Below are 25,661 nucleotides of genomic sequence, written 5' to 3'. Positions count from 1 at the left end.
TGTGATTCTGTTAGGAAATTGTCTATGTTTAATATCAATTTGCGACAATTGAAATAGGACTCTCGTTTAAAATCAGCAGAGTTTAGGTTTGTACCAAACTTTTGTTTGGCCTAATTTTAAAAAGCGTGTTAATGTGACAAATTAAGCTGGCTTTATGATGCAATGCGAATGTGTAAGCGTATTTTGGCAACGGGGATTCGTTGTATTGATACATTTGCATCGTCGACCTCATTATGAAAGATGCTATTTTGTTTATGTCATAAATTGGTTAACGTACATAGATACGTTGTTGTGTTGTCAGACAGTGCGCGTTACTTGGGCGGTTTGGCGATGCTGGCTAGGGCTGCGCACACGCAACACTTGCGTCACACTCACCCGTTTCACGAAAGAGCCGTAATTACATCTGCCGCGACCCGTTTAAAATGAGAAATAGGTTCGGCGTGTTAACGTTGTCATTTTCACATGATGCCACGCGCTCAACGCGTGATACTTGGTTGCTATGGCGTGTCCGAGTCTATCTCACTAAGGTACAGTTACGAGAGAGGCTATTTGTTGTTTTCGCAGCCCCGCGTGCCCTCTGTGACTCATTGTATTTGAACAGGGCGCCATTGAGATTTGAAAATCTAATTGGAAGTTAATGCTTATGCATCTAGACGCCACGGTAGTCTAAGTTTGTTATTGCAACTGCGCTGCAAGGCGCCGTCCCTGGAGACAGAAATACTCTTTCTAAAGAGTTTTGTTTTGCTTGAGTGTAATATCAACCTGAATACTCGTGGAGTAAAAACGGATGGTGTAAGTTGGTTAAAAATCCGTGACGTCAAAGCGAGATCGTATGTTAAACGTATTTTGCAATATTGCGGTAATTCGTGCCTAAGTTACGTTGTTGTTGCCTCAGCTTAAGCGTGGCGTGACACCACGTCAGGCTACGTTGCCCCCTTTTTCGTTGCATTGTCTGACACTAAAAACGGCATCTGTATTGTTAGAGCTAACGCATGTCCTGCTTTGTCGCAGTAAAACCTATATAATACAGAACATTATTGTAGCTGAGCAAGGGAAAATGGTTTAACAACAACGCTTGCTTCCAACCCAAGACACCAAGATCAGGAACAATGACGGCTTCGGTTTTACCAGAATGCCACGCGATTCCGTTTTCGTTGTTTGTCCTCAATGATGCGGAGAGGGAGTTCTTCAACGGTCGCCAAGTGTGTCGGTTTGATACAAGCGCCGCCGCCTCCATGTTGTCCCAATTCAACCATATGGCAAATGGCGATACAATTCGTAGCCGCGGCACCAGCGTCGACTTGCGCACTGATTTCAGCAAAATTACCAGCGCCACTTTCGGCAATGCTGCACAGCACACGCAGCCAGGAGAAAGCACGGTTTGCTCCCCTGCGATACCGGAAGTAAAGATCCAGGCGCTTCCTTCGAGTGGTGACGCGGAGAGTGCTCAAGACCAAGAGGACAACCCGTGGTCTGGGCTGACTGGTTACATAAAAAAGTGCAAACAGCGTAAACGCTACAAGTGCCTTCGTTGCGGTTCTCCCTTAGAACCAGTGAAGAAATCTTGCGATAGGAACCATGTGAAACGAAGCAGGTCCTGGCCAGACATCTCCGAGAGGCAGTTGGAGGCCGAGCGCAAGTCGCAGTTCTACAAATGCGCAACTTGTGGGAAACGTTACACAGACCTTACGCTGTCAAAACGACTTCGAAAACGTTCGTTTTTTGCCCGTCGCGTCAATGGCGTTCGTCGCCAGATCACGTGGCCGTTACCAATGGATTCCATCGACGAACTTGATGAATGCGATGTCGTCACTGACGCGGTTACCCAGGATGGCGGCGATGACAACAAGCAGTGGGTTTATTTATGTTGTTGTTGTTGTTGATGCTATACTGATTTACATCAGCGTTTGTGTATGTTGTTGGTAAGGTTACCTTTGAAATGGTTCATTTGTATGCAAGACTTGCTTTGCAAGCAAGCAAATATTTTATTTGACACAAGTTAGTCTTTTCATGTTTATCATGTGGTTTGTAAATTGCCCTGACACAGACACGAAAAAAGATCCTTTAAAAAGCCTCGGGGGGTTGCAGCACACGGGCTTGCACACAAAACCAACCCCATGGAAAATCTCCGACTTCTGTTTGCCTTCAGGCTTGGTTGCGTGTTTGTTTGTTGCCACCTAAACTTAAGATTGTACTTTAGACCTGTGCAGAATGCAGCAGCGCCTAAGGCTACCTAAAAACTGTGTATGGATAGTTTATAACTGCACTTGTGTTGACCTTTGTTGAGTGCACTTTGCACTAACTGCAAAACAGGGTCAATTGAAAATATGCTTATCAGGCAGAAATGAAGTGTTTGTTCTTAATCAGCTGTTGTTTGAAATTATAATATTTGTTGTATGTTTTCTGTTGCAATACAATGCACTTTGTGATTTTCATAGACATGACAACAAAGTTATTTGCTTTTCAGAGGTGGAACCAATTCTCATTCCAACGGCAAAAGTTCATCAACGGCAAGTTCCAACACTACCGGAAACAAAAATCAAATGCGGAAACAGTTCAGCAGCAAGAAGTTTGGTCGGTGTGTTGCTGCGACTGTTCCAGAACTTGTCAAAATTTTGGGGGGTAAAAAGTCAATAGAAAAGGTACCACTTTGTGTGGCAACAGAACAATTTGTAATTTCCCTTTCCTTATAATATTTTTCACCAACAGGTTTTGATAGCCAACAATGGCATTGCTGCAGTGAAATGCATGCGCTCCATAAGAAGATGGGCCTACGAGATGTTCCGCAACGAAAAAGCCATACACTTTGTTGCCATGGTGACACCAGAGGATCTCAATGCCAATGCAGAGTACATCAAGATGGCAGATAGCTATGTTCATGTACCAGGAGGAGCAAATAACAACAACTATGCCAACGTTGACCTAATTATTGATTTAGCAATAAGAACTAATGTCCAAGTAAGTCAAGCTTTTATTTAAAGAGTTTCTCTCTTGTAGCTCTGCCAATGATGAAGGTTTCAATGCAAATGATTTTAGGTCACTCATGACACATAGTTACTCTGCTGAGTGTCTGACAAATGACCCATAGTAACCTTAAAATACTGCAACTACAGTAACAGGAAATCATGGTTGTTGCTCGATAAAATAGTTCATGCATCAAAATATAGAATCGGCGTGGCTGGTATAACCCGGCCAACCATATGTACACACATCCATTTTTCCAAAAGAAGCACTGTTATATTTTCAAATATTTTTTATGTTGCAGGGAGTATGGGCTGGATGGGGGCATGCAAGCGAGAACCCAAAATTACCTGAGAAATTAAGTAAACTGAACATCGCCTTTCTTGGGCCTTCAGCATCTGCCATGTGGGCTTTAGGTATTTAAATATTTTAACATGTTTGTAGCTAACACAGAAGTGTTTCATGTTATTACACAACAAGGAAGGTTCAGTCCCTGCACAGGTCCTTACTTGGCAATCAAAGCCTAACCTATTGTTTGTAGCTTATGTAAAGTTTCAAAAAAATACAATTTAGGCTTCTTTGACAATTAACAAACATACTTACTTACTTTTAGGTGACAAAATTGCCTCCTCGATTGTGGCACAAACTGCCGGTGTTCCAACTTTGCCTTGGAGTGGCTCTGGTTTATCCATTGCCAGCAGTACAAGCAATGGTAGTTTGACAAATGCAGATGACAGTGGATCGGAATCAAGCAGTTCAAACAGCCTTAATATATGTGTTCTGAGTGTACCAGATGATTTGTATGCACAAGGCTGTGTTGAAAATGTTGAAGCTGCCATGAAGGTAATACCTGATGTTGTTTGTTTAATTGATTTTTGTTATTGGTGGAAGGCGAAAGCAATATAAAAATTGTTTGTAAAGCAAACAAACCATGTATTTGCCCTTGTTCCATTTTTAAAATCTATTCAAGACTAAAATATTAATGAAAACGTAATACTTTTTTGACAGACATGTTTTGTTGTCATTATTGCTCTAAAAGCACCCTTTTATCAGCTTTGTGATATTGTATGCTGAATTGCTTTGCAGGCTGCATCGAAAATTGGTTATCCAGTGATGATTAAAGCATCAGAGGGTGGGGGAGGCAAGGGAATTCGAAAGGTCACTTGTCCAGAGGACTTTCCAGCAGCCTTTAGACAAGTACAGGCTGAAGTGGCCGGCTCACCCATCTTTGTTATGAAACTGGCTACACAGTATGTTATTATTTCACTGCATGTTACGAACATGGTCAAATACACTTATCAACAAAATCCAATACAATGGTTTCTTATTAAAGGTCAAGACATTTGGAGGTGCAGATCTTAGCCGATCAATACGGAAACGCCATATCTCTGTTTGGGAGAGATTGCTCTATACAACGGAGACATCAGAAAATCATTGAAGAAGCTCCTACCACTGTGGCTGGTAAAGAAGTTTGGGCAAAAATGGAACAGGTCTGTTAACATATCTAATCAAATCAGTTTTTCAATTCTTTTCACCTTTTTTTTAATGTTGATACTGTGTCTTTGGTGCAGTACACCATGAACATGCCAGTATAGCCTGGCTTCACACAATTGTGGCTGATTTGTAGACAGTGTTAATAGCTAATTTTGCATAATACAGGATGCTGTCACACTTGCAAAGATGGTTGGATATGTGAGTGCTGGAACTGTGGAATATCTCTACAGTGAAGATGGCAACTACTCATTTCTTGAACTCAACCCTAGACTGCAGGTACGTACATGTTTTTGAGCTTATACCTGATTAATTATTGAACACCAACTGTAAAAGCTTTGACTCTGAATAGCACAAAGTGTTTGGCTCTGCTGGCCATGAATTCAATTAGCATTGGTCAGGGGCTATTAATTATTAACATGTTAAATAACACCTCCATTTCTCTATGTGTGTTGTTTACATGACATATTTCTCATACTTTGCAAAACGTTCAGAAATTCCACACATACGCAATGCATACATTTTTAAAACTAATGCATGTGTAGGTTGAGCATCCTTGCACAGAAATGGTTGCGGATGTGAATCTTCCTGCTGCACAGCTGCAGGTTGCCATGGGAATACCTCTCCACCGCATCCGTGAAATTCGCATATTGTACAATGAGGACCCTGCAAGCGACAGCCCCATAGATTTTGTTGCGTAAGTATTGTGGATCAACTGTTTTCTTTGTGGGCTAGGCTGGTGTGCTTTGGAAGTTGTTTTATGCACAAATGTTCTTGTTAGTATATTAGTTTTGATGGTATTGTAAGTCCTTACGATTTTGCAAGGATGTCCGTTTATGATTTTTTGTGTCTTGCTTTGACTTAGCACAAAAAGTGCCAGCAAACCTCCCAAGGTTTTTTATTGCATTTTAATTTCCTTTCAATCGCAGACCACCGAACAAACCGGAACCCCACGGTCATGTTATTGCCGCTCGTATCACAAGCGAAAATCCAGACGAAGGATTCAAACCCAGCGCAGGTTAGAATCTTTACACTTGCAACTTTACACATACCTAAACGTGCGAGAGTCGCGTTGTCAGTTAATTTCGTGGGATGTTGTTGTTTTGTTGAGAGCCCGTGTATGTTTTCAAGCACGGTTTGTGTTGAGGTGACGTTCGGTTATACCTTACCAACGCTTTACTTTTAAGCAATACTTTTGTAAGATGGCAAAAAAGGTATACAAGTTCTTATAAACACAGCCAAAGTTTTAAAGTTGGATAGTGTTGCCTCACGCGAACTTGCATTCAAATCCACTGTTTTTCCTCCTTAAAATTTATCGTAAATCCAAAGTAAACCGTTTCCTTGTAAAACTAGCGAGCACACCGAAGCACAATAGCTTTCGCTTTACAATCGTTAAAGTGCATATGACACGGCCATGACAACTTTGCGTAAAACTAAAGGTACATCTACAACAAACATATATCCGAGTTTTTTTAAACAGGTACAGTGCAGGAGTTGAACTTCCGAAGCAGTAAGAATGTGTGGGGCTACTTTAGTGTTGGGGCAGCCGGCGGTTTGCACGAATATGCCGACTCACAGTTCGGTCACTGCTTCGCCTGGGGGGAAAATAGAGAATACGCTATTTCGTGAGTATTTACTTAAATCTGTTATTCACTGTGAAGAATTTCTTTTGCGAATGCGGACAACGCGTTTATTTTCTCCTTGTCGGAAATACGCGAGGTATAAATGAAGTAGTGATGACAGGATGTAGTTTTTATGCACAATTGCATTTATTAAATCTGTGTGATAAAAAAAAAATTGTTTAAATTTTCTTATAGATTTAAATCACAATTAATTTCTATCAAAATCACAAAAATCATGTTTTTTTACTATTGTAAGCTTCGAACGTATGTAGTTTTACATTCGGGCGTAAAAACAAGACATTCCCTATTTTTAAAAATAATTATGTTCATTTTTTTCTGCAGTAACATGGTGATGGCGTTGAAGGAATTGTCGATTCGCGGCGATTTCCGCACCACTGTGGAATACCTGGGACGACTGTTGGAAGATCAGTGTTTCCAGCAAAACCAGATCGACACAGCTTGGCTAGACCTGCTTATCGCTGAGAAAGTGAAGGTACATAAATGCGTAATGAGAATGTGGCATGACTGGATGGATGGAATTTCCTGGGGTCATGTTACATTGTCGCGCAATATGTAGGGGAAACCTCCCGCTTATTGTTATTGTTATGCGACAATGGCCTGTTTTTGGTATGGTAATTTTCTTTGTTTTTTTGTAATTCGTGCCTGGGGTAATTAGTTTGGTGTTGTTGTGTTTCGTCAAAACTGAAACCCGAAGGGAAAACACGCCCTTGGCTGTCAGAGTTGTTTTGGAAAACTATGAATTTCCCGAAGAATACAACAGTCGCTTGTCGTCCTTTAACCGAAAAAAACCTTGTTGTGCTTTTCTCGTAAAGCATCGTCGTAGACGGCCTTCATTCGGCCCCATTTGCCTAAATGCGCTTAAGGTAAACACAGTAGCGAACACAGTAGCGTTTCATTTCGATTTGAGCTGAAAATCCTTGGTGTACCGAAAACCAAGGCAAATTTATTGGAATTGTGATCCGAAACCCGTCGCTGAGGTTGGAAGTTAGTTGTGTTTAATTCCAAAGTTCACCGATTTCGTAAAAAAGTCGCTGCATGTCGCCATGCGGTTGCATCTCCGGCAAACAATCATCGAGCAAATGTTTGCCGGGTAAATTTGTTTTCGCTGATTGGATTGAGTTTATTTATGTGCCCAATTTGCTCGTCGGGCGTGGGGGCGACTGGGTCCAAAGGTGCCACCGGAGGTTTATTTTTAAATATGTCTTTAGTCGGAAAGACCTTGTACAACGATTGGATTGGTTTGCACGGCACTTCATATTGCTGACTCCAAGTATCAAGCACGATTCGATTTCTACACAAGTTCGCTGGAAAGGTACCTGGTCCAATTATACACTTTTACTAAATCATTTTTCTAATGTGTATAAGCTACAGACAGATGGTCACAGGTCGGAACAGCGGCCATCTGTCTGCAGCTTATACACAATTTACATTATTGGCTCCACATTGCTCCACATGTTTTTAATAAACCAGCTAACTTTAACGTGAAAGTGTTTTGAACTTATTCACCTACTGCGTTAAGGGCATATCAACAGTTTTGGTCAATCTTGTTCAAAACTATACTTAGGGTCCACAATGCTTTTTTAATTATTCGATCAACATTACTTAATTGATAATGATAACAGAAAGAGAATGATAGCAGTATGTTACGCTGTATCCGCACGTCGAGATAAATTAATCAACCAATGTACCGATTCGAAAGATTCGTCATTTCAAAACTGCTCCATTCGAAATCATGATTGCCGGTTGTCAATGGCGTCACACCCCACTGTTAATTGATATCACTAATGGTAAACGACATGCTGGTTTTATGCGAGCGGCGACAATCTATGGCTTGTAAATCACGTCCCCACAAGCCAGTGTTTCCAAAACTTTTTTGTCCGCGGAACCTTGCAAGGTCATTTAAGTTGATAAAAAACGAAAGTTTTGCGGGTCATGTTTTTGCTTGAAACGACCTTGTGGAAGTTTTTTTTTCACCGTACGTCAACATCAGGTGTATTTATTCTAAACACAGAGGCCAAGTCCTCACACCTACGAGTCTTAAAACGAGAGAAACAGTCGAATTGATATCGGAGGGTGTGAAATACGTACTAGAAGTTACCAAGGCTTCAGAGACCGGGTACTACATTAAGTGCAACGACTGGAATATGGAAGTGGACGTTTACAGGTGCCTTTACTTGTGTGGTTTGCTTGTATAAATGATATTAATAGCATTTAATATTTCGTACCTATTCTGAACTACAATTGATAATAACATTTGATATTTTGAACGTATTCTGAACCAGTGAGTAATTACTTTACTGGGAATAAAAACTAATGCGTTTCAATCTTGACTTTATTGATAATAGAACTTAATTAAATCTGTAACGATCTTGATGGATCATTGTCACGATTGTGTGTAGTTTGTAACTTTAAATTCTCGATTATTTCGGTCGTGTTCCCACTCCGTGAAGATTCGCAATGTCGGCTTCTTTCCTCGTGTTTATCGCTCGTCGTAGTCAACACAAACCCTATGCCTAACAATATGTCGGTCGCACTCGACCGAACTGAAGGATTTTATCTCCCTGGCAGCGCGCCAGCTATGTCGGGTATTAAATGTTGAAAATATTTCGGCTGTTAGGCCCCTGGGCAAAAAAAGTGGCGGCAAAATTACTGTGTTGCAAACGCCCAGGTTAACCGACGGCGGCCTCCTGCTCTCATTGGACGGAATCAGTCGCACCACATACCTGAAAGAGGAGGTTGACAAGTAAGTTACTTCCATTACTTTCCTAAATATAGAATAAAGTGTTATAGGTGGGATTGTAACTGATTACGATAGTCAATATCATTTAGTCTGTATCAAAATCCCAAAAAATTACCACCAGTTTATTGTTCAAACGTTCCATGCCAGTCTTGTTAGGAAACCGCCCCAATCCTTTTCTTTGGTTTATACGCATGATTTTGGAAGTTAGAGTTGCGACTGGAATAGGGAAGTGTTTGTAAACGTCTGCCGCTTGGGTTAATGAGATGTCCCTTGTCAGCAAAGGGATGTCCCTTGGGTCACACTCTTGTCAATCGCTTTACGCTTCCGCTTTCGCTTGTTGCACCAACTCCAGTAACGATATCCAAGAATTTGCAAAACACGTTTCGCAATACAGGAAATGGCATTTCACCACCCACCTGTTGGATTCAATTTCTCAAGGAACGTTTTTAAAATGCTATACAGCATAGGACAAAACTACATAGAACTATCAAATACAAATACTTTTACAAGAGGTCGCATGTCGTGTGTGTAATAAGACCGTACTTTATAAATGTTGTTCCCATATCTTAAGCCAAACGACCATGGAACAGAATAATTCTCCTTACTCTCAAAACCCCTCTTTCACACCCACCCCTATTCATTGTCACATTGCGCAGTCCATACGCAAGCTTTTGTATCAGCTTACGTTCCTTACCCATTATTTGTCGTTCTATTACAGGTTTCGCGTCACGATCAACAATCAGACTTGCGAATTCGAGAAAGAAAACGACCCTTCCATGCTGCGAGCGCCCTCCGCCGGCAAACTTATTAATTTTGTGGTGGCTGACGGTGCTCATGTATTTGCAAGTAAGTTTATTGGTAAAAAAGTTACAAAAACGTGGGTGAAATGCAAAATACTGCAATATTTTTTCGTGGTATTTAGTCTTTGGCTAAAGTTTTTTGAACCTCTAATAGCTTGAAAACGTGACACATGTTGTTAATGGTCATTGGTTTGAATATTGTCTTAACCAATGGGAATATTTGCAGGCCAAACTTACGCCGAAATAGAAGTGATGAAGATGGTGATGTCCCTTACTGTGTCGGAAAGTGGGACTGTTCATTACGTCAAAAGAGCTGGAGCGGTGTTGGAATCTGGTTCTATCGTAGCGAGGTGCGTTATGAAAAACTTCTCAGTCACATAATTTTGAACATATGGGATCGTGTCGATCCACAATTTTGAAATATAAAGCCTATAGTTCAATACCATGTATGTCTAATTTTATGGAATTAATGAAATTTGAAATGTTGAACAGACTTGAGCCGGACGATGCAAGCTGCATAAAGTGCGCCACACGCTTTGAAGGCGAGCTCGATAAATTCGAGGCGAACGACGATCTTGCAGAAACTGAGAAGTGCAACAAGGTGTGGTAGACTTTGCAACTTATACGTTTTTTTTACACTGTTTGTCTCGTATCGTCGTGTCTTGTTCATCCTATTGTCCCGTCACAATTAATGCATCCACACAACGTAGCTGAAACAAACAAAAAAAATATTGACGTAACTCCAAAGACGTTGTCACAGTGTTTTTCGAATTTTTTTGTCCGGGGAATACTGCAAGGTTACTCAAGTTGACATGAACCCCCAGAAGGACCAACCAAACTTTTTTCACCTGAATTGGCGGTATTTTTTTATTGGACTTTGCAACCGGATAGCAAATGAAGCCCTTTTATATTGTGTGGAACCACTTTGGAAATTGCTGTGTTGTTATTATATCGGTACGTGGCAAACAACAACAACAACAACATATCTGTGCAGGTGTTTGCTGTCGTACATAAACGGCTGATGTGTATCATGAAAGGACTTTGTCACCCCGATGATATTTTCCTTGACAAAATGAAGGAAACTGTCAACACGCTCATCAACGCATTGAAAGATCCCTCCTTGCCTCTGTTGGAACTGCAGGTTAGACTGGCGTCCAATTGTCCGTTCTGTAACTGCGCTAACGTTAATCCTACTTATGCCGATGCTATTTCCGTGTTGAAGTTTAGTCAATATCGTCCAACCTCGTTTATAATGAACAGGAAAACAATACACAAAAGCGTCGGAGTCGATTTCGTTGTCTTTGAATTACGTCCTAGGTTAACCTTTCGTTTTGAAGTGCGGTTGCTCGCGACCCAGAGTAACCTTAGGTTATCTTAACGCTATAGTCGCGCCAGACGCGGCTGGTGGGTAACAGTTCTACACAGAGTAACCCTTTCCACGATTTCGTGACCTGTATGTATGTAAGATGATACGTTATAGTCATATGTAATATAATATCTCAGCCAAAATTACCACCTCTGTTCGCGTTTGACCTGCTCACATTTCCATTACCCGTGAAAATATGACCCAAAGTAACCTCGCGCTGTTTAACAGGAGGTCATGACCAATCAATCAGGGAGACTACCGGCAAAAATGGAGCAATTTATTCGACGGGAAATGTCGAGTTACGCATCAAATATTACCTCTATGATGTCACAATTCCCTGGGTCGAGAATTCGTCGTTATATCGACTCTTACGCGGCCACGTTAACCAACAAGGCGGAACAGGATGTGTTTTTCGTTAACACCCGAGCAATACTGCAGATTGTCAACAGGTTTGTTTTTAACTTTCAGTTTATGACGTGACGTAGCTTGGATTATGGTAAAAGTTTAAAAATGTTGTTCGTGTACTTCAAAGGATTAACATGGTTTATATAAGTATAAGGGCAATAGGTCTCTGCAAATATAAACTAGAGAGTTGCCCGTTTACATTTTTTACAAAAACAACAGCATATGGGCTAAATAGATCATTTTTTTTAAAAAAAACAGCTAATTAAAAGATGTAGATAATTTTTAACCCTGTGCATTTGTTTACCCAGGTACAGCACCGGTATACGGGGTCATCTGAAGTCCGTCATTCTCTCCCTGATCAAGGAATATTACCGGGTCGAGTCCCAATTCCAAAACGGGTCGTTTGACAAATGTGTGATCGCACTCCGCGACAAGAACAAGGAGAACGTGAAACTTGTGGTTGAAGATGTCATTTCCCACGCGAACGTCGCCAAGAAGAACGCCCTGGTCGTACAATTGATCGTAAGTTCGTGTTAAAATTTCAAATATGTTGCAAGTCTGTGTTAAGACACAGTTATATGGAAAACGAGCAGTAGGAAAGTTGTGGTGATTGAGAACTTTTGGTTGTTGCAAACAACGTGTTTAATGCCAACGTATTTTGCCGTTTGGGACAAAATTGGAAGTGGAACACATGCGTTTTTATGGTTGCGATGTTTAGTAAAGCATTTTTTTGTAGTTTTCAACCACAGTAAAATCAAAACCTATTTTTTTACGCAAACGCAAGATGACACATATAGGGAATGCCCCTTTCACCTTCTGCCAACTTCGCAGAAAATCTTTGACCCAGTTCGTGATTCTCTGTCTCCGCTTTGTTGTCTTACAAGAAAAATGATTGTGGTCGAGATATCACGAACTTTTTCCACGTAAACTCCAATATTATGACTTGCCATGCCACAAACTGTAGCCGTCATTTCCCCGACAAACCGGTCGCTTCACGTTTCACTAACTTCGTGCACAAATAGCATGTTTAAACGTGTTTTATTCACATGGTTTATAAATATGCAAAGCGTGTTTTTGTTGCTGCAAATATTTAGCAATTTTTTGTCGTGCAACCGAAGGGAAGTTTCGTTGGGATAATTTAGAAGCTTCATTTTTCACCAAAACTAATTAGGCCAAAATACAAATTCACAATTTTTCTGTGAGGTACAAGATACACCGTTTTTTGGTTAAATATGGCTGAAGGTGACTTGACCTTGCGGGTGGACACTGGATTTAATTTGACCGAACGAAATTCGTGGCTTGTATGTTTAACCCTATCTCTGTACATTGTACATTCTTTATAAACTTCAAACAAACGAAAAAAGTAGCTTTAATTTTTTTTTGATACAAATTTGTTTTTAGAATGCCGTATCTGGCAGAGACCATTCCCTTCCCGAAGACATCAGCACTGTATTGGAACAACTCGCTAAACTGAGTAAACACGATAATGCAAAGGTTGTCCTCCGCGCTAGGCAAGTCCTTATCGCCGCCCATCAACCTCCATATGAACTACGTCACAACCAGGTATGTTAAAAAATGCCAGGTATATTGAAAAGTACAGTTAAAACCTCCTCTGAATATGTCATACAAATTAACATCAAGGTAATATTGTGAACACAAACTGTTAAGAATCGTATGTTATTGAAATTGACTTGTAGTCTTTAATACAATAACTTAAATTGTGCAGTAATTTTTTGTTGACAACGATAGGCCCAAAAACAACAAAGTTGACATTATCGGGTGTATCAAAATTTATTTATTTCCACTCCACAGGTCGAGTCGATTTTTCTGTCATCCATCAGTTCATACGGCACCGAATTCTGTCCCGAACATTTGAAAAAGCTCATTTTCTCGGAAACAACAATCTTCGACGTTTTGCCAGACTTCTTCTACCATCAGAACCCGGTGGTGCGGATGGCCGCATTTGAGGTAAGTTTTATCGTGACAACAAATTGTGACACGGCCTCACTGAAATTGACGTAACCCGGTTTTAAACTGCGACGTTTTAGCGCTTTTTCATAAGTGGCGTGATGTGACGGGGTTACTATGGGTCGGATTTGGTCAGTGTTTTGTCTGGCAAAACTTTTTGGTTTCCCTGCATGTTTTGACCCTGGCCACTGTCATTTTTATTTACAATAGCAACCAGTGAAATTTGTAACTTTAAAACAAAGTGTTCAAAAAGACTAACACCGACCAATCCTCCGCGCACATTAAGCGCAACATTTGTTCAATGAAATCCACGATGTACTGGGACGATCTTACAGTGCATTAGTTCATCTTTTCTTCAAGTCTTTTTGGTCATTGTGGTTGCTCGAAAGTTGTGTATTTGTCAAAATGCTTGACATATCCTTACTACAAGAATAATTTTAACATTTCGACTTGCTTATTTTCAAGGTTTACGTTCGTCGATCGTACATCGCTTACGAGCTTAGCAGCGTCCAACACCATGACATAGGCGGCAACAATTGTGTATTGGAGTTCCAGTTCATGCTTCCCACAAGCCATCCGAACAGGTTCGACTGCGTTTGAAAATGCATTTACTCCGGTTAAAATTACAGAGCAAAATTAGTACTCTTAAGTATTTATATGAAACATTAATCTCCCACTGACAACAAAGATTAGTCTTGGGATCGTTACACTAAAAGTAAAATGTGATTAGTAGGACTGACGTAGATTATTGCACAATCATTCAAGACATTTATTACAAGTAAAATAAGTGCTTTGTCCGTCATAGATCATAGCCTTTGCGCATAATAAATGTCTTGAACGATTGTGGCAGCAAAAAGGTTCTTTCTGACCTTCATCGTTTGGTGTGAACAAACTATTTAACTATAACATGAACCAAAAGCTTAGTACACCCGCCATAAACGTCTGTTGCGTTCTGTTCCAGAATGCACCAACGCGAGTATCAGATACCGAGCACTTCGTCCCTACCTAAGGTGGCAAGTGTGGGTGAGGGGTTGAATTCGTTCGATCCGTCTCTTCTTCCTCCTTGCCAGAGGATGGGGATCATGGCTGCTTTCACCGATTTTGACTCCTTTAAAGAGTAAGTTTTAATTTCCTACAAAGATAAACCGTAATGTTGTTAACAAATATTAAAGTTACCAACTTACCACAAAGTTTAGAAACTTTTGTATTGATTTATCCAATTGCATAATTATATGTTGTTGATAGTTGTATATTGTCCAAAATACAATTGGGCCGGTAATGCCCAGGGTCATGAGTTCATACCTCACCAAGAGCATGATTTTGTCTGGAAAACGTCCAGAAACCCCTAATTGTCCAATATTGTAGTTGACTACTGAAATATTGGCTGCTTTTTACTTGTGTTCAGTAACAAGTCAATTCAATTTCTTTCTAGAAATTTCCAATCCATTGTCCGTTGCTTCCACAACGCGAGTCCCCCGGATTCTCCACTCACCATAGACGTTCGACCCTCGCTGCCCCAAAGTAACTCTTTCCGTTACGGTTCAACGAGCAGCAAGGACGAAGATACGACGTCACTGAGCAGCATCACAGACGAACCAATCCACATCCTCAACGTTGCCATGGTTACGCAGCGCGGCGTCGACGATGAAACTTTGAATAACCAGTTCCTCCAATTCGTCCGCGAGAATCAGGTGAGTGAAAGGGTTAAATGTATATTTGAGGGACATTTTTAAGATTACGCCTACGTTTTTACACCATTATCATTAATAAGATTTGCTCATTTCAATGTAGTGTTACAAGATGAAGCAAAAAGCCTCTGATTTCGTTTTTGTGCTAAAATAAGAATAATAAAAGACATAAATCAGCTGTGTCTTTTTTATGTTAATAAAGTGGGGAAGTAACTTTGTCACTAATATAATCAATCGGAAATAATGGGAAAAGGCATTCCCCTTTTGCTATGCTAAAGAAAAAAGTTGTTTTGTCGAGTTTACTTGATTGATTTATGGATGGTTGGTTGTAAATCCTCGAGGCAACAGGCTGAACGTGTGATAACCCTTTCCCCAAACAACTTGAACTCGAATAAACTTTGTCGTTGGTGCCGAATGTCTGCGCCACAAACCACCTGACTTACCCCGACATGAACTCGAGCGATATTGACCGTGAATAACCCCGGATGGCGGCGTGTATGCTCCAAACCAGCTGTGTGGGCACGGGTTATTGCTGGACTTCTCCCGTTAGCGGTTAGGTTTTATTTGCCTGTCACCGTCATAAGCGGTGTACGTGCGAACACTCACTAATGACAATGTATTACAATGTCAATATATTTTGCCGTTTGCACCAAATTGGAGAACCGCTGATACTTCACACCTTTCAGAAAAGCAAGCAAAAAAACATTATTTACGCCCGTTAACAATAATTTTGATTTGATTGGTACAAAAAATAACTTACACATGAAACTTATCACATCAACATATTTTTGTTTGATTTATTTTCAGGCTGAACTTAGCGACACAGGAATTCGCCGAGTGACGTTTCTTGTTCATAAACGCAAGGAGGTGCCCAAGTACTTTACGTACAGAGCCAGAGACTGCGTAAGTTACATGTGTCATTTATTACACTTGTTGCAAGCACATGTTAAGATATCTTTTCCAACACAAACAATTTTAATTTTAGCAAATAGACATATTGAAGTTTATGTCTTGAATTTTTAGTTTTTTTATTGCACTCAACACAACAACAAATATGGCAAACAACACAACCATACCTGCATTCAAATTAGCGTTTCGTTTCCACAGTTATCTTTTTCAACAGTAACTAGTTGTATTTACTTTTGAACCAATAAGTAAACATGCTGTATAAGAATTTTCCTTTTTTTCACACAGTTTGAAGAAGACCGCATTTACCGCCATCTTGAACCAGCTCTCGCATTCCAACTTGAACTGAACAGAATGCGCAACTTTCGCTTGAAGGCAGTGCAGACGAACAACCACCGCCTGCATGTTTATCTCGGTTCAGCTAAAGTGGAGGAGGGTACGGAGGTCATGGATCACCGATTTTTCGTCAGAGCCATCATACGTCACTCTGACCTCGTGACTAAGGTAATTTTTTTCCTTTTCAAAATTTAATCAAATTAACTTGAATCAGTGATTCTAAAACCGTGCGTCACGACTCCCTGGTTGCTCGTGTAAAGTTGTCAAGGGCGTCATGTAATTATTTGTTATTGTGACATCACAGTGTCGAGTGACAATACCTTCCAAAAAGGTCTCACAACATTCGTTTTGTTTATGTAATTGGTTTCCTTGACAACGCAATTTCGTGTAAAATACTGCGAAACGAATTTGGAAAATGGTTAAAATCTTCTCAAACATACTTTGCGTCGGTGAATATTTCTAAACGTGCAGCACGCGGAAAAATGAGGGACCTAGCACTGACTTGAATGATTTCAGCCGATCGTTGTAATCTTTGACCCCGTAAAACCTTTCCCTTTCAACACTACAGGAAGCATCTTTCGAGTTTCTCCACAACGAAGCTGAACGTTTGTTGTTAGAAGCGATGGACGAACTTGAAGTTGCTTTCTCATCAACCGAGAACAAAACGAGGATAGATTGCAATCACATCTTCATGAACTTCGTACCGTGAGTTGGAATTTTTCACATTCCAACCTGTCGCGTCCATCTGTTTATGAAATCACGTCCAACTGTTTTCATTGATCGTCGCTGTACGGTTATTTAAACGACGGTAATATTTGTCGGTCTTTATCTTAGGTGCCGTTAAAAGCCGTTTTCTTCACATCTTTTTTAATAATAGTTCCCGTTTTACAATTCAATTGGACCTTACAATCGCTTGCACAATACAATGTAAGCTACTTTGCAGCTGTATAGTTTGTGGCACCCATGAGAAATCAATAGAGTGTTGTAGAGTGCTCTATATTTAGAATGTAAAGTTTTAAATTGTGTTTTGCAACAGGAACGTGATGATTGATCCGCTTAAACTGGAGGAGAATATTCGTTCTATGGTGTTGAGATACGGAAGTCGGCTGTGGAAATTGCGAGTTCTTCAGGCAGAAATAAAAGTCAACGTTCGGTGAGAATGCCTTTCGATCTTGTATCATATTGTATTGTTATGAGTTAGCTGATATAAGCTTGAAAAGAAAATCCAAAAGGATAACTTGCTAGATATCATAGTTTTACGGACGTTTATAACGCGCATTGTTGGTTCAGCAACATTTCTAAACGGTCCCATATTCTATCTCAGATTGACAGACAATGGCGATCCGCTTCCATTCCGAATCTTTCTGACCAAAGATTCCGGATATTATTTGGACATTAGTATTTACAAGGAAGTTACCAACGCAACCGGCCAGGTACCAGTTGATCAATGTATATTTTACACAAGATTTCCAACTTATTTTGTTACGTCATGCCTAACAAAACATACATTTCAATGTGAATTCATCAGTCCTTATTATATCAGTTCTTGTTATTAGTAACATCATACGATTAGTTCAAAAATGTATTTCAATCATGCAATGGCAACCAAATCTTCGATACATTGGCATTAACTGGTCTAAAGGTTGAAATTTACTTGTATTTCTTTTGTCAATTGCAGACAATGTTCCAAGCTTACAACACGAGCCGACCCGGTCCGTTGAACGGGATGCTTATCAGCACTCCATACGTCACAAAAGACCTTCTACAGGCCAAGCGGTTCAAGGCACACAGTCTGAATACGACCTACGTGTACGACTTTCCAGAGATGATCAAGCAAGCATTGTCGGAAGTATGGAAGGACTATGCCAGCAAAGGAGACTGGGGAATTGCCATTCCCGAAACTCTGGTTAGTTGCAATTACAACATTTGATATTTTCTACCTGAAATCGACCTTTTCCAATGCTACTTGTTGTGCGTGACTCCGGCGGAAACTTCACATTTGAAATTACAATACAATATAACCTCGTGTCAAAACGAAATTTTATTTTAAACGCATATTTTTTAGTTGCAATAAATCGCAAACGTATATTACGAAAACTTGGAGTTAATGACTTTGAACAGAAAAACCATAGCTAATATGCTGGACATTTGTGGCAGACGTTTCGAACACGGCTGTGTTCATCGTCAGTGTTTTAACTAACTGCTAAAATATGTTCAGCCTATTAGCTTCGACTATTCTATTCGGAAAATCCTGAACACTTTTCTATTGTGGGTGTTACGTCACGACTTTGGTGTGTAGTTATATACGGCTTTGCTTGTATGATATCTGCTTGTATTGGTCGGCATTATATTCACATATGCGTATGTTATAAAGATTTCAACGGAAGAATTGGTTCTGAATAGCCAGGGTCAACTTGCCAACATGAACAGACAACCTGGAGAAAACGAGGTAAAGATGGAATTGTCGCTATTTTTTGTGTAGTTGCTGAGACTTCTTCTTTTGTCGCTGCTGCTTTCGGAAAAGTCACAATGAAACTCACTATATGTAAAGGCACGAGTTAAAATAAAAAAAACAATGCTATGCTACATGAACCCGTGTGTGCATATGTACCATTGTACACATTGCCATTACATCATCGAATTTTTTGTCCACAAATTGGGCTCTCTGCTCTACTGGCGGGAAAATAGCCACAGTAATCGTTATGGAACCATGTCTACCCTACAGATCGGGATGGTTGCGTGGAAGTTCACTCTTCATACTCCTGAGTATCCGGAAGGGAGGAAGGTGATCTGCATCGCAAACGACATCACTTGCAACATCGGATCGTTCGGGCCAGAGGAGGATCTTCTTTACCAACGAGCGTCGGAATTGTCCAGACAAGAGGTAGAATTATAACTCAATTGGGAGTGTTATCTGACCTAAGGTTATGGACCAAGACAGAAAATTTGTAAACTATTATTCGTCATTAACAAGCGTTACTTCACACACTATAGTTTCCTAAATCACAGACGATGGAGAAGTCTAGTTGTAGTTTAAAGTTATTACTTCTTCGTGCATGCTAAAATCCGTATCTGCTACGAAATTGACTATCAGTTACTTTACTAACCCTTATACCGTTTGCAAATTCCCGCTATTTTACAACAAATTTATGAACGGAATCCTCTTTTTTACAGGGTATTCCCCGCATTTACCTGTCAGCCAACAGCGGCGCTCGCATCGGATTGGCTGAAGAGTTACGTCATCTGTTCCGCGTGGCTTGGCACGACCCCGACAACACACTGAAGGGCTTCAAATATCTCTACCTCACACCACACGACTTCAAGAAGGTGGGCATTGTTTTATAAACTAACCATTGATGTGTTGTGTTCTGTAAAGTTTGGGTTTTGCCAAAGGTTAATTGTGTATTGATTTTCACTGAAATCGGAAACCATTCAGTTGCTTATTCTATTCTTGTTCCATAAATGTGTTTTGTACATTTGACGACTTGCCACAGATTTGGATTTTTAGAGATATTGTAGATATTCCACTTCTTGTAAAAGTTGTTGCAGTTTCTCAAGACAAAAAAACTTGCACTTTTGTTTTTTCTAAATTTTTATTTCAGTTTAGATCAAAGCACAAACTTTAAGCTTAACCGAATCAGACAGAAACGTAATGATTATTTTTTTTATGCAGTTGAGTGCCTTTAATTCCGTGATAACTCAACATATCGAAGAGGACGGGGAATCGCGATACAAGATAATCGATATTATTGGTAAAGATGAAGCCCTTGGAGCAAGATGTCTTCGCTGGAGTGGAACGATAGCTGGGGAAACGTCACTCGCCTATGACGAGGTAAGTTTTGACGTAAACGCCAAGGTTGTTAAATGTTAAAAAAGTACAATCTAACTTGTAATATGGGACATTATAGTGGTTTAAAAGCTGGTTAATGTTTAAATACAAATGAAAAAAAATGTTCGGTTTTGTTCAGTATGCTTTTGCACAATGTTCTCATGTTATGCGTTTCGCTTCAACGCCTCTGATTTCATTTGCAGGTTGTGACAATATCTCTGGTCACGTGTCGGGCGGTTGGTATTGGAGCGTACCTGGTCCGACTCGGTCAAAGAGTTGTGCAAGTCGACAATTCTTACATCATTCTGACTGGTAACCAAGCACTTAATAAGGTATCATGTAGTTTACATTACCCTGGCATCTATTGTTACAATACCTTATCAGCATATAAACTGTTTTGATTTGGGAGTACTTTCGATGTTTTATTCTGCTCTGTAAGAATTATTGGTATCTAGCTAAAAAAAAAACGAGGAAAACTGAAACACAAGCGCCAAATTCTCAAAGTAAAATCTTGGGCGCCAAATTCTCAACGTAAAATGTGTAAATACCCGTCCTTTGCCAGGTGTTGGGTCGGGAGGTTTACAACTCCAACAACCAACTCGGCGGAATCCAAATCATGTTCAACAACGGCGTGTCGCACAGCACAGTTACCTGGGATTATGAGGGGATCATGGTCATCTTGAAATGGTTGTCGTACATTCCCTCCACCAGAAACTCACCTCTACCTATACTGGCGAACAGCAGAGATCCGGTGGAACGAGAGGTTACTTGCTGTCCGAGTAAAGCAAGCTACGACCCCAGACATGTGTTGGCAGGAACCACCAACCCTGGTATGAAAGTGTGCAAATTTCCACTCTTGTGATGAGCAATAGAGCCAATAACGTTTGTTATAGGATCTGTCAAGACTTCCACAGCGCCACTGTTTCGACCTAATAGGTCTCATAAGAGCAGTTATGGTATGACTTACAACGATCTTGTCAAGACTTCCACTTTGATGAGACATATTAGTTAGAAACAGTGGCCCTGTCTGCAGCTCACTAAAAAACACATTATTGGCTCTATTTCTTATACGTGCGACATGGTTTTTTGTTTGTTTCTGTGATATGTTGTTGCTATATATGGAGGGTCGTAACTTTGTGGCACATACTAATGTTCAAATTGATTAGCAAGGAGTCGTCAAGAGATTTTAAACCTAAACTACCTATTATAACGTAACAATTAACAATCGAACGTGTTTTGTGTAGAAACTGACGAATGGCAAAGCGGTTTCTTTGACCGAGACTCGTTCGACGAGATTTTGCACGGTTGGGCGAACTCGGTCGTGGTTGGACGCGCACGGTTAGGGGGCGTTCCGGTGGGCGTGGTCGCCGTGGAAACCCGAACTGTGGACGTCGATGTTCCTGCAGATCCGGCTGACATGGAAAGCGAAGAGAAAACGGTTCACAGAGCTGGGCAGGTAAGAATCAACTTTCAGCACATATAATTTAGGTCCCAAATTGAAAGTAGTGAGAAGTTTTGAGAAAAAATGTGTCCTATTTTTGTTTCATAATTAGCTTGAGCTTAGATTTTTGTTTGTTAAGGTACAGTATATAAAAAGTGATTAGTAGCACGTTGTCGTTATTATCGTAGGTCTGGTATCCCGATTCTGCTTACAAAACTGCTCAAGCCATCCTCGACTTCGACAGAGAGGGACTTCCCCTGATCATGTTTGCAAACTGGAGGGGATTTTCCGGTGGAATGAAAGGTTGGTTATTGAATGTATTTGTGGGCAATCGCTCGTGTAGTGTCCCCTATTAAGTCTTTTCATAAACTTTTTTGTTCTGCGATTTAAAAAGTACATGGCAATGAAATCCCCCACAGGAGGAACACATCTTAATGATAATGAAATAATACACAATTTTAGCTGTTTTTGTTTCCAACAATTTTTAGGGGTTACAAACCACAGTTTTAGAAGACCTGCTCTATATCATAGGTCTCATAACAACAATTTTTGACGCAACCTTCTACAAATAGGCCTAAAGAAAGGACTACCTCATATAGTATTGCACATTAACGTCACAACTTGGGTCATAGACATGTACGACGAAGTGCTCAAGTTCGGTTCATACATTGTGGACGCTTTACGCAAGTACAGACAACCTGTCATCGTTTATATTCCTCCACATGCTGAATTGAGGGGAGGAGCTTGGGTGGTCGTTGACCCAACCATCAACTCCACGTGAGTGTGGCATTTTGAATAAAAGGGTTGAAATTCGTTCGTCTGTCAACTGACTGCACAGAACCCCTAAAACGCATGTACATTGTGTTTTTATTGTGTGCATAACAAGAGGGCAACAACAGTATTTAAACGCTATTAATGTCAGGCATTTGAATACACTTACGAGCCAAGTTGGTTTAAACTGTACTGCTGAAATACCTTATAGATAAGATACGGGTATTAAGGCACTCCAAAATCCTCAACTCTGTTAAATCTACTCTTTCATATTGTTGATCGATTAACATTTCTGTTTGCAGTCACATGGAATTATACGCCGATCAGGAGTCACGAGGTGGCGTACTGGAGCCAGAAGCTACAGTTGAAATCAAGTTTCGACGCAAGGATTTGCAGAAGACGATGAAACGTTGTGACAAGGAATACAGTTCCCTTTGTGGAAAACTTGGTGAGTTAAATTTTTACTAAATATTTTTGTCGACGAGCTTCGAAAATGTTGTTTTATCAAAACTTGACGCTCAAGGTATTTATTCGCTAAACAGACATGGGCAACTGCGGCCTTCAAATATGGCCCGTCAGTAGTTGGTGTATAATAGTGTCGTTTCTACAAACGCGGTTTATGCTGCTTTTTCTTTGCAATTTTTGAACATGATTATGGTAAACAGGTTAATTCATAAGCACGTTTTCTCCACATGATATTCGCACAACCCATTGGCCCGTCTGTTATATTTAATTCTAAACATGGTTTGAAGTAAGACAGGATAGAATAGTCAATGATTCCCATCATTCGCAACAATTTACAAAACATGACGTAAAGTGTGTGCAATTATTTTTTTTCGCTTGTAGAAAACGAAGAGCTGAGTGACGGAGAAAAAGAATCCCTCAATAAGAAATTGAAGGAACGGGAAGAATATTTGGAACCTGTTTACCACCAGGTGGCAGTACAGTTCGCCGACCTCCACGACACCCCCGGCGGAATGTTGGCGAAAGGATGTATATCAGTGAGTGTTCAAACATCTTGCAAGATATGTATTACACAAAACTTAATTTTGAGGCAAAAAACATTTCACTATTTCATCCGTAAAAGAGACAATAAAATTTTGAGCGAAATCACACAAAAAAATATTAAAAAAACTGATAGCTAATTTTATTCGATTTTTATGTGACTTTGAGAATAAAGAGAGTCCCCATAGTACCGAAAGCATAGGCATGTTTTTAAGGCATTTCAGCAAAAAAATTTACCATTATTTGTTTAAAAATGGCGTGGGTTGTCTGATTTATCAGAGCTGCTGCGATTTTTTTCACAAGAAAAGTATCGATTCTTGGGTGTTAATAGCCCTGCATATTTGTAGGGAATCCTCAACTGGAAGACCAGCCGATCATTCATCTACTGGAGGTTGAAGCGTTTGCTCCTCCAGGATGACGTGAAGAAAAGATGCGTTGGAATTAACAAAGATCTCACAAATGCCCAAATCGACGCCATGCTAAGGAGGTGGTTCGTCGAGGACAGAGGAACAGTTGATGTAAGTTGGTGGTTTTCAAACTGTGCGAGTTTCCAAGGCCGTTGCGTAACAATTAATCAGGAAGATTGGAGAGTTTTGAAAAAAAATTAGTTAACTCTGCTTTCTGCGACTGAAATTGGCAAACATAGGAACAAGTCGGTTTATAATTATAACTGTTCAGATAGGTTAATAATTAGGCAGTGAATCTTTTATACTTATGCAGTGAATCTCATCCAGCAACTGCAGTGAATCTTTTCCAAAACCTTTAAAATGTAATGTTGTAGTTTGTGTTGTAGGTAAGCCAATACTACAAACCGACTTTCTGCTTTTACTCATTTAATATTTTTCTGATATCTCCATTTAAAACGTTTCTGCGTGTTTTTTTTCAGGCTCATTTGTGGGAAAACAACAACGAAGTTGCTGGATGGCTTGCTGACCAACTGAAAGCATCGAAAAACAAAAACGGTGCTTCGATATTGGAAGAAAATATGAAGATGTTACAACGAGACTCTATTTCTCAACAGGTATTAACAAACCTAGTTCGGAAAAATGTCCGTATATTGTGTTCACCTAAGTGTGCATTGTGCCATTTTCTCGCTTTAATATGAGGTAATACCGCAGCGAATCTCCATTTGCCTCTCTTGTTAAACTTGTGTTGTATTTCTTTTACAGATCCGTCACCTTTCGAAGACCAGTCCCGACATTGCTATGCATTCAATCGTCCAACTCGCACAGACCATGAGTCCTGAACAACGCAAGGAGGCCGCCAAAATCCTCGAATCTCTCGAGGCCTAACATCAAGTCATCTTAAACAAATGTTGGGCTGCCTACAATTCTTATCGAGTTAGCATCTCTTGCTAATAAATGTTGAAAAGTCCGTTTCCGTTTCACGTTTTCTATGCACCGTTTGTGGATGACGAAGCCCCGTCCATTTTCGTCGTAAACGTCCGTTTATGCAACGCAATTAATCCGTAGCGGCACAGTATATAATCTGAGGCAAAAGTTCCACCGATTTTTGTGATTTCTCGAACAGCCTTTCTCATGCACGTGCCTGAGTGTTGGCGCCTTGTAGCCACTGTGATAATCAACCCTCCCGCGCATCAGATAGCAATTCATCTGTGAAACATGAACCTGATGATCACAGTCCGCACGCCATATATCACTGATACTGTTCATCGCCACATTGATTTACACGCATTAATACATCGTTCAACTCGAGCGAATGAACGCTGGTAACGATTGGCGTGAAGCTTGATTTTGACTTCAGTTTGTTGCAAGCTACCTATGACCGTTTCATTTTGCCGAAATTTTATTCTTTGTGTTTCCGTTCCGCGTACAGACGATCTCGCTGCGTACATTCCACTTTGAAACGCTTAATTGCCTTTTTTTCGTGAACGATATATTTTTTGACGCTTGTGTGAAACGTTTTGTTTGCTTGAATGCTGCTTGGTCATCGCAATTTTGCGGTCAGTGTGTTCCTTGACCTTCAAACCACCACTTGTCCCTTAATTTTTACAACTAAACCTTCGCCTGTTGATCGGCACATAAATAAAAACTAAATTCCCATGTGTCAGCTTGTTTTTCATAACTAAGTCACGCAGATATTGTTACCATGTTGGAAGCAGATAGGATCAAAATAAAAAGCATGTATTCCATTTTTTAACGAGGTATAGGCATAACATAACAGCTTAGGCACTATCTCTGAAATGGTTGTCAGTTTGGCAAACTGCCACAAAGCTAATATGCTATAGTTTAAATTGTTCTTAGAATCTAATGCATTGCGTCCGTTAATTTTGGTAACCTCAATATTGCAT

At 40.2% G+C, this 25,661-nt stretch overlaps 1 protein-coding gene across 1 annotated transcript; it reads left to right on the top strand.

The window, feature by feature from the left end:
• The first annotated feature begins 1,015 nt into the window (after positions 1 to 1,015).
• LOC145888579 (acetyl-CoA carboxylase-like) lies at positions 1,016 to 25,411 on the top strand. Its single transcript, XM_082979356.1, has 46 exons — positions 1,016 to 1,852; positions 2,468 to 2,642; positions 2,710 to 2,958; positions 3,266 to 3,377; positions 3,575 to 3,804; positions 4,048 to 4,211; positions 4,295 to 4,451; positions 4,621 to 4,731; positions 4,998 to 5,149; positions 5,382 to 5,470; positions 5,933 to 6,077; positions 6,417 to 6,567; positions 7,304 to 7,407; positions 8,107 to 8,259; positions 8,764 to 8,838; positions 9,554 to 9,681; positions 9,862 to 9,985; positions 10,128 to 10,236; positions 10,630 to 10,776; positions 11,230 to 11,450; positions 11,715 to 11,928; positions 12,808 to 12,969; positions 13,219 to 13,374; positions 13,840 to 13,958; positions 14,336 to 14,491; positions 14,807 to 15,065; positions 15,870 to 15,965; positions 16,257 to 16,472; positions 16,873 to 17,009; positions 17,341 to 17,457; positions 17,629 to 17,737; positions 17,983 to 18,210; positions 18,679 to 18,753; positions 19,030 to 19,188; positions 19,479 to 19,631; positions 19,978 to 20,136; positions 20,337 to 20,465; positions 20,696 to 20,963; positions 21,378 to 21,589; positions 21,763 to 21,877; positions 22,207 to 22,351; positions 22,648 to 22,793; positions 23,192 to 23,346; positions 23,698 to 23,868; positions 24,237 to 24,371; positions 24,520 to 25,411. Exons 1-46 carry the CDS (start codon positions 1,110 to 1,112, stop codon positions 24,640 to 24,642), a joined length of 7,653 nt encoding a protein of 2,550 aa, XP_082835482.1. The 5' UTR covers positions 1,016 to 1,109; the 3' UTR covers positions 24,643 to 25,411.
• The last annotated feature ends 250 nt before the right edge of the window (positions 25,412 to 25,661 follow it).

Source organism: Ascidia mentula, chromosome 2 (genome assembly GCF_947561715.1).
Source record: "Ascidia mentula chromosome 2, kaAscMent1.1, whole genome shotgun sequence".
NCBI classification, from domain to species: Eukaryota; Metazoa; Chordata; class Ascidiacea; order Phlebobranchia; family Ascidiidae; genus Ascidia; species Ascidia mentula.
The sequence above is the reverse complement of the archived record's forward strand: the minus strand, read 5'-3'. Positions and strand labels throughout refer to the sequence as shown.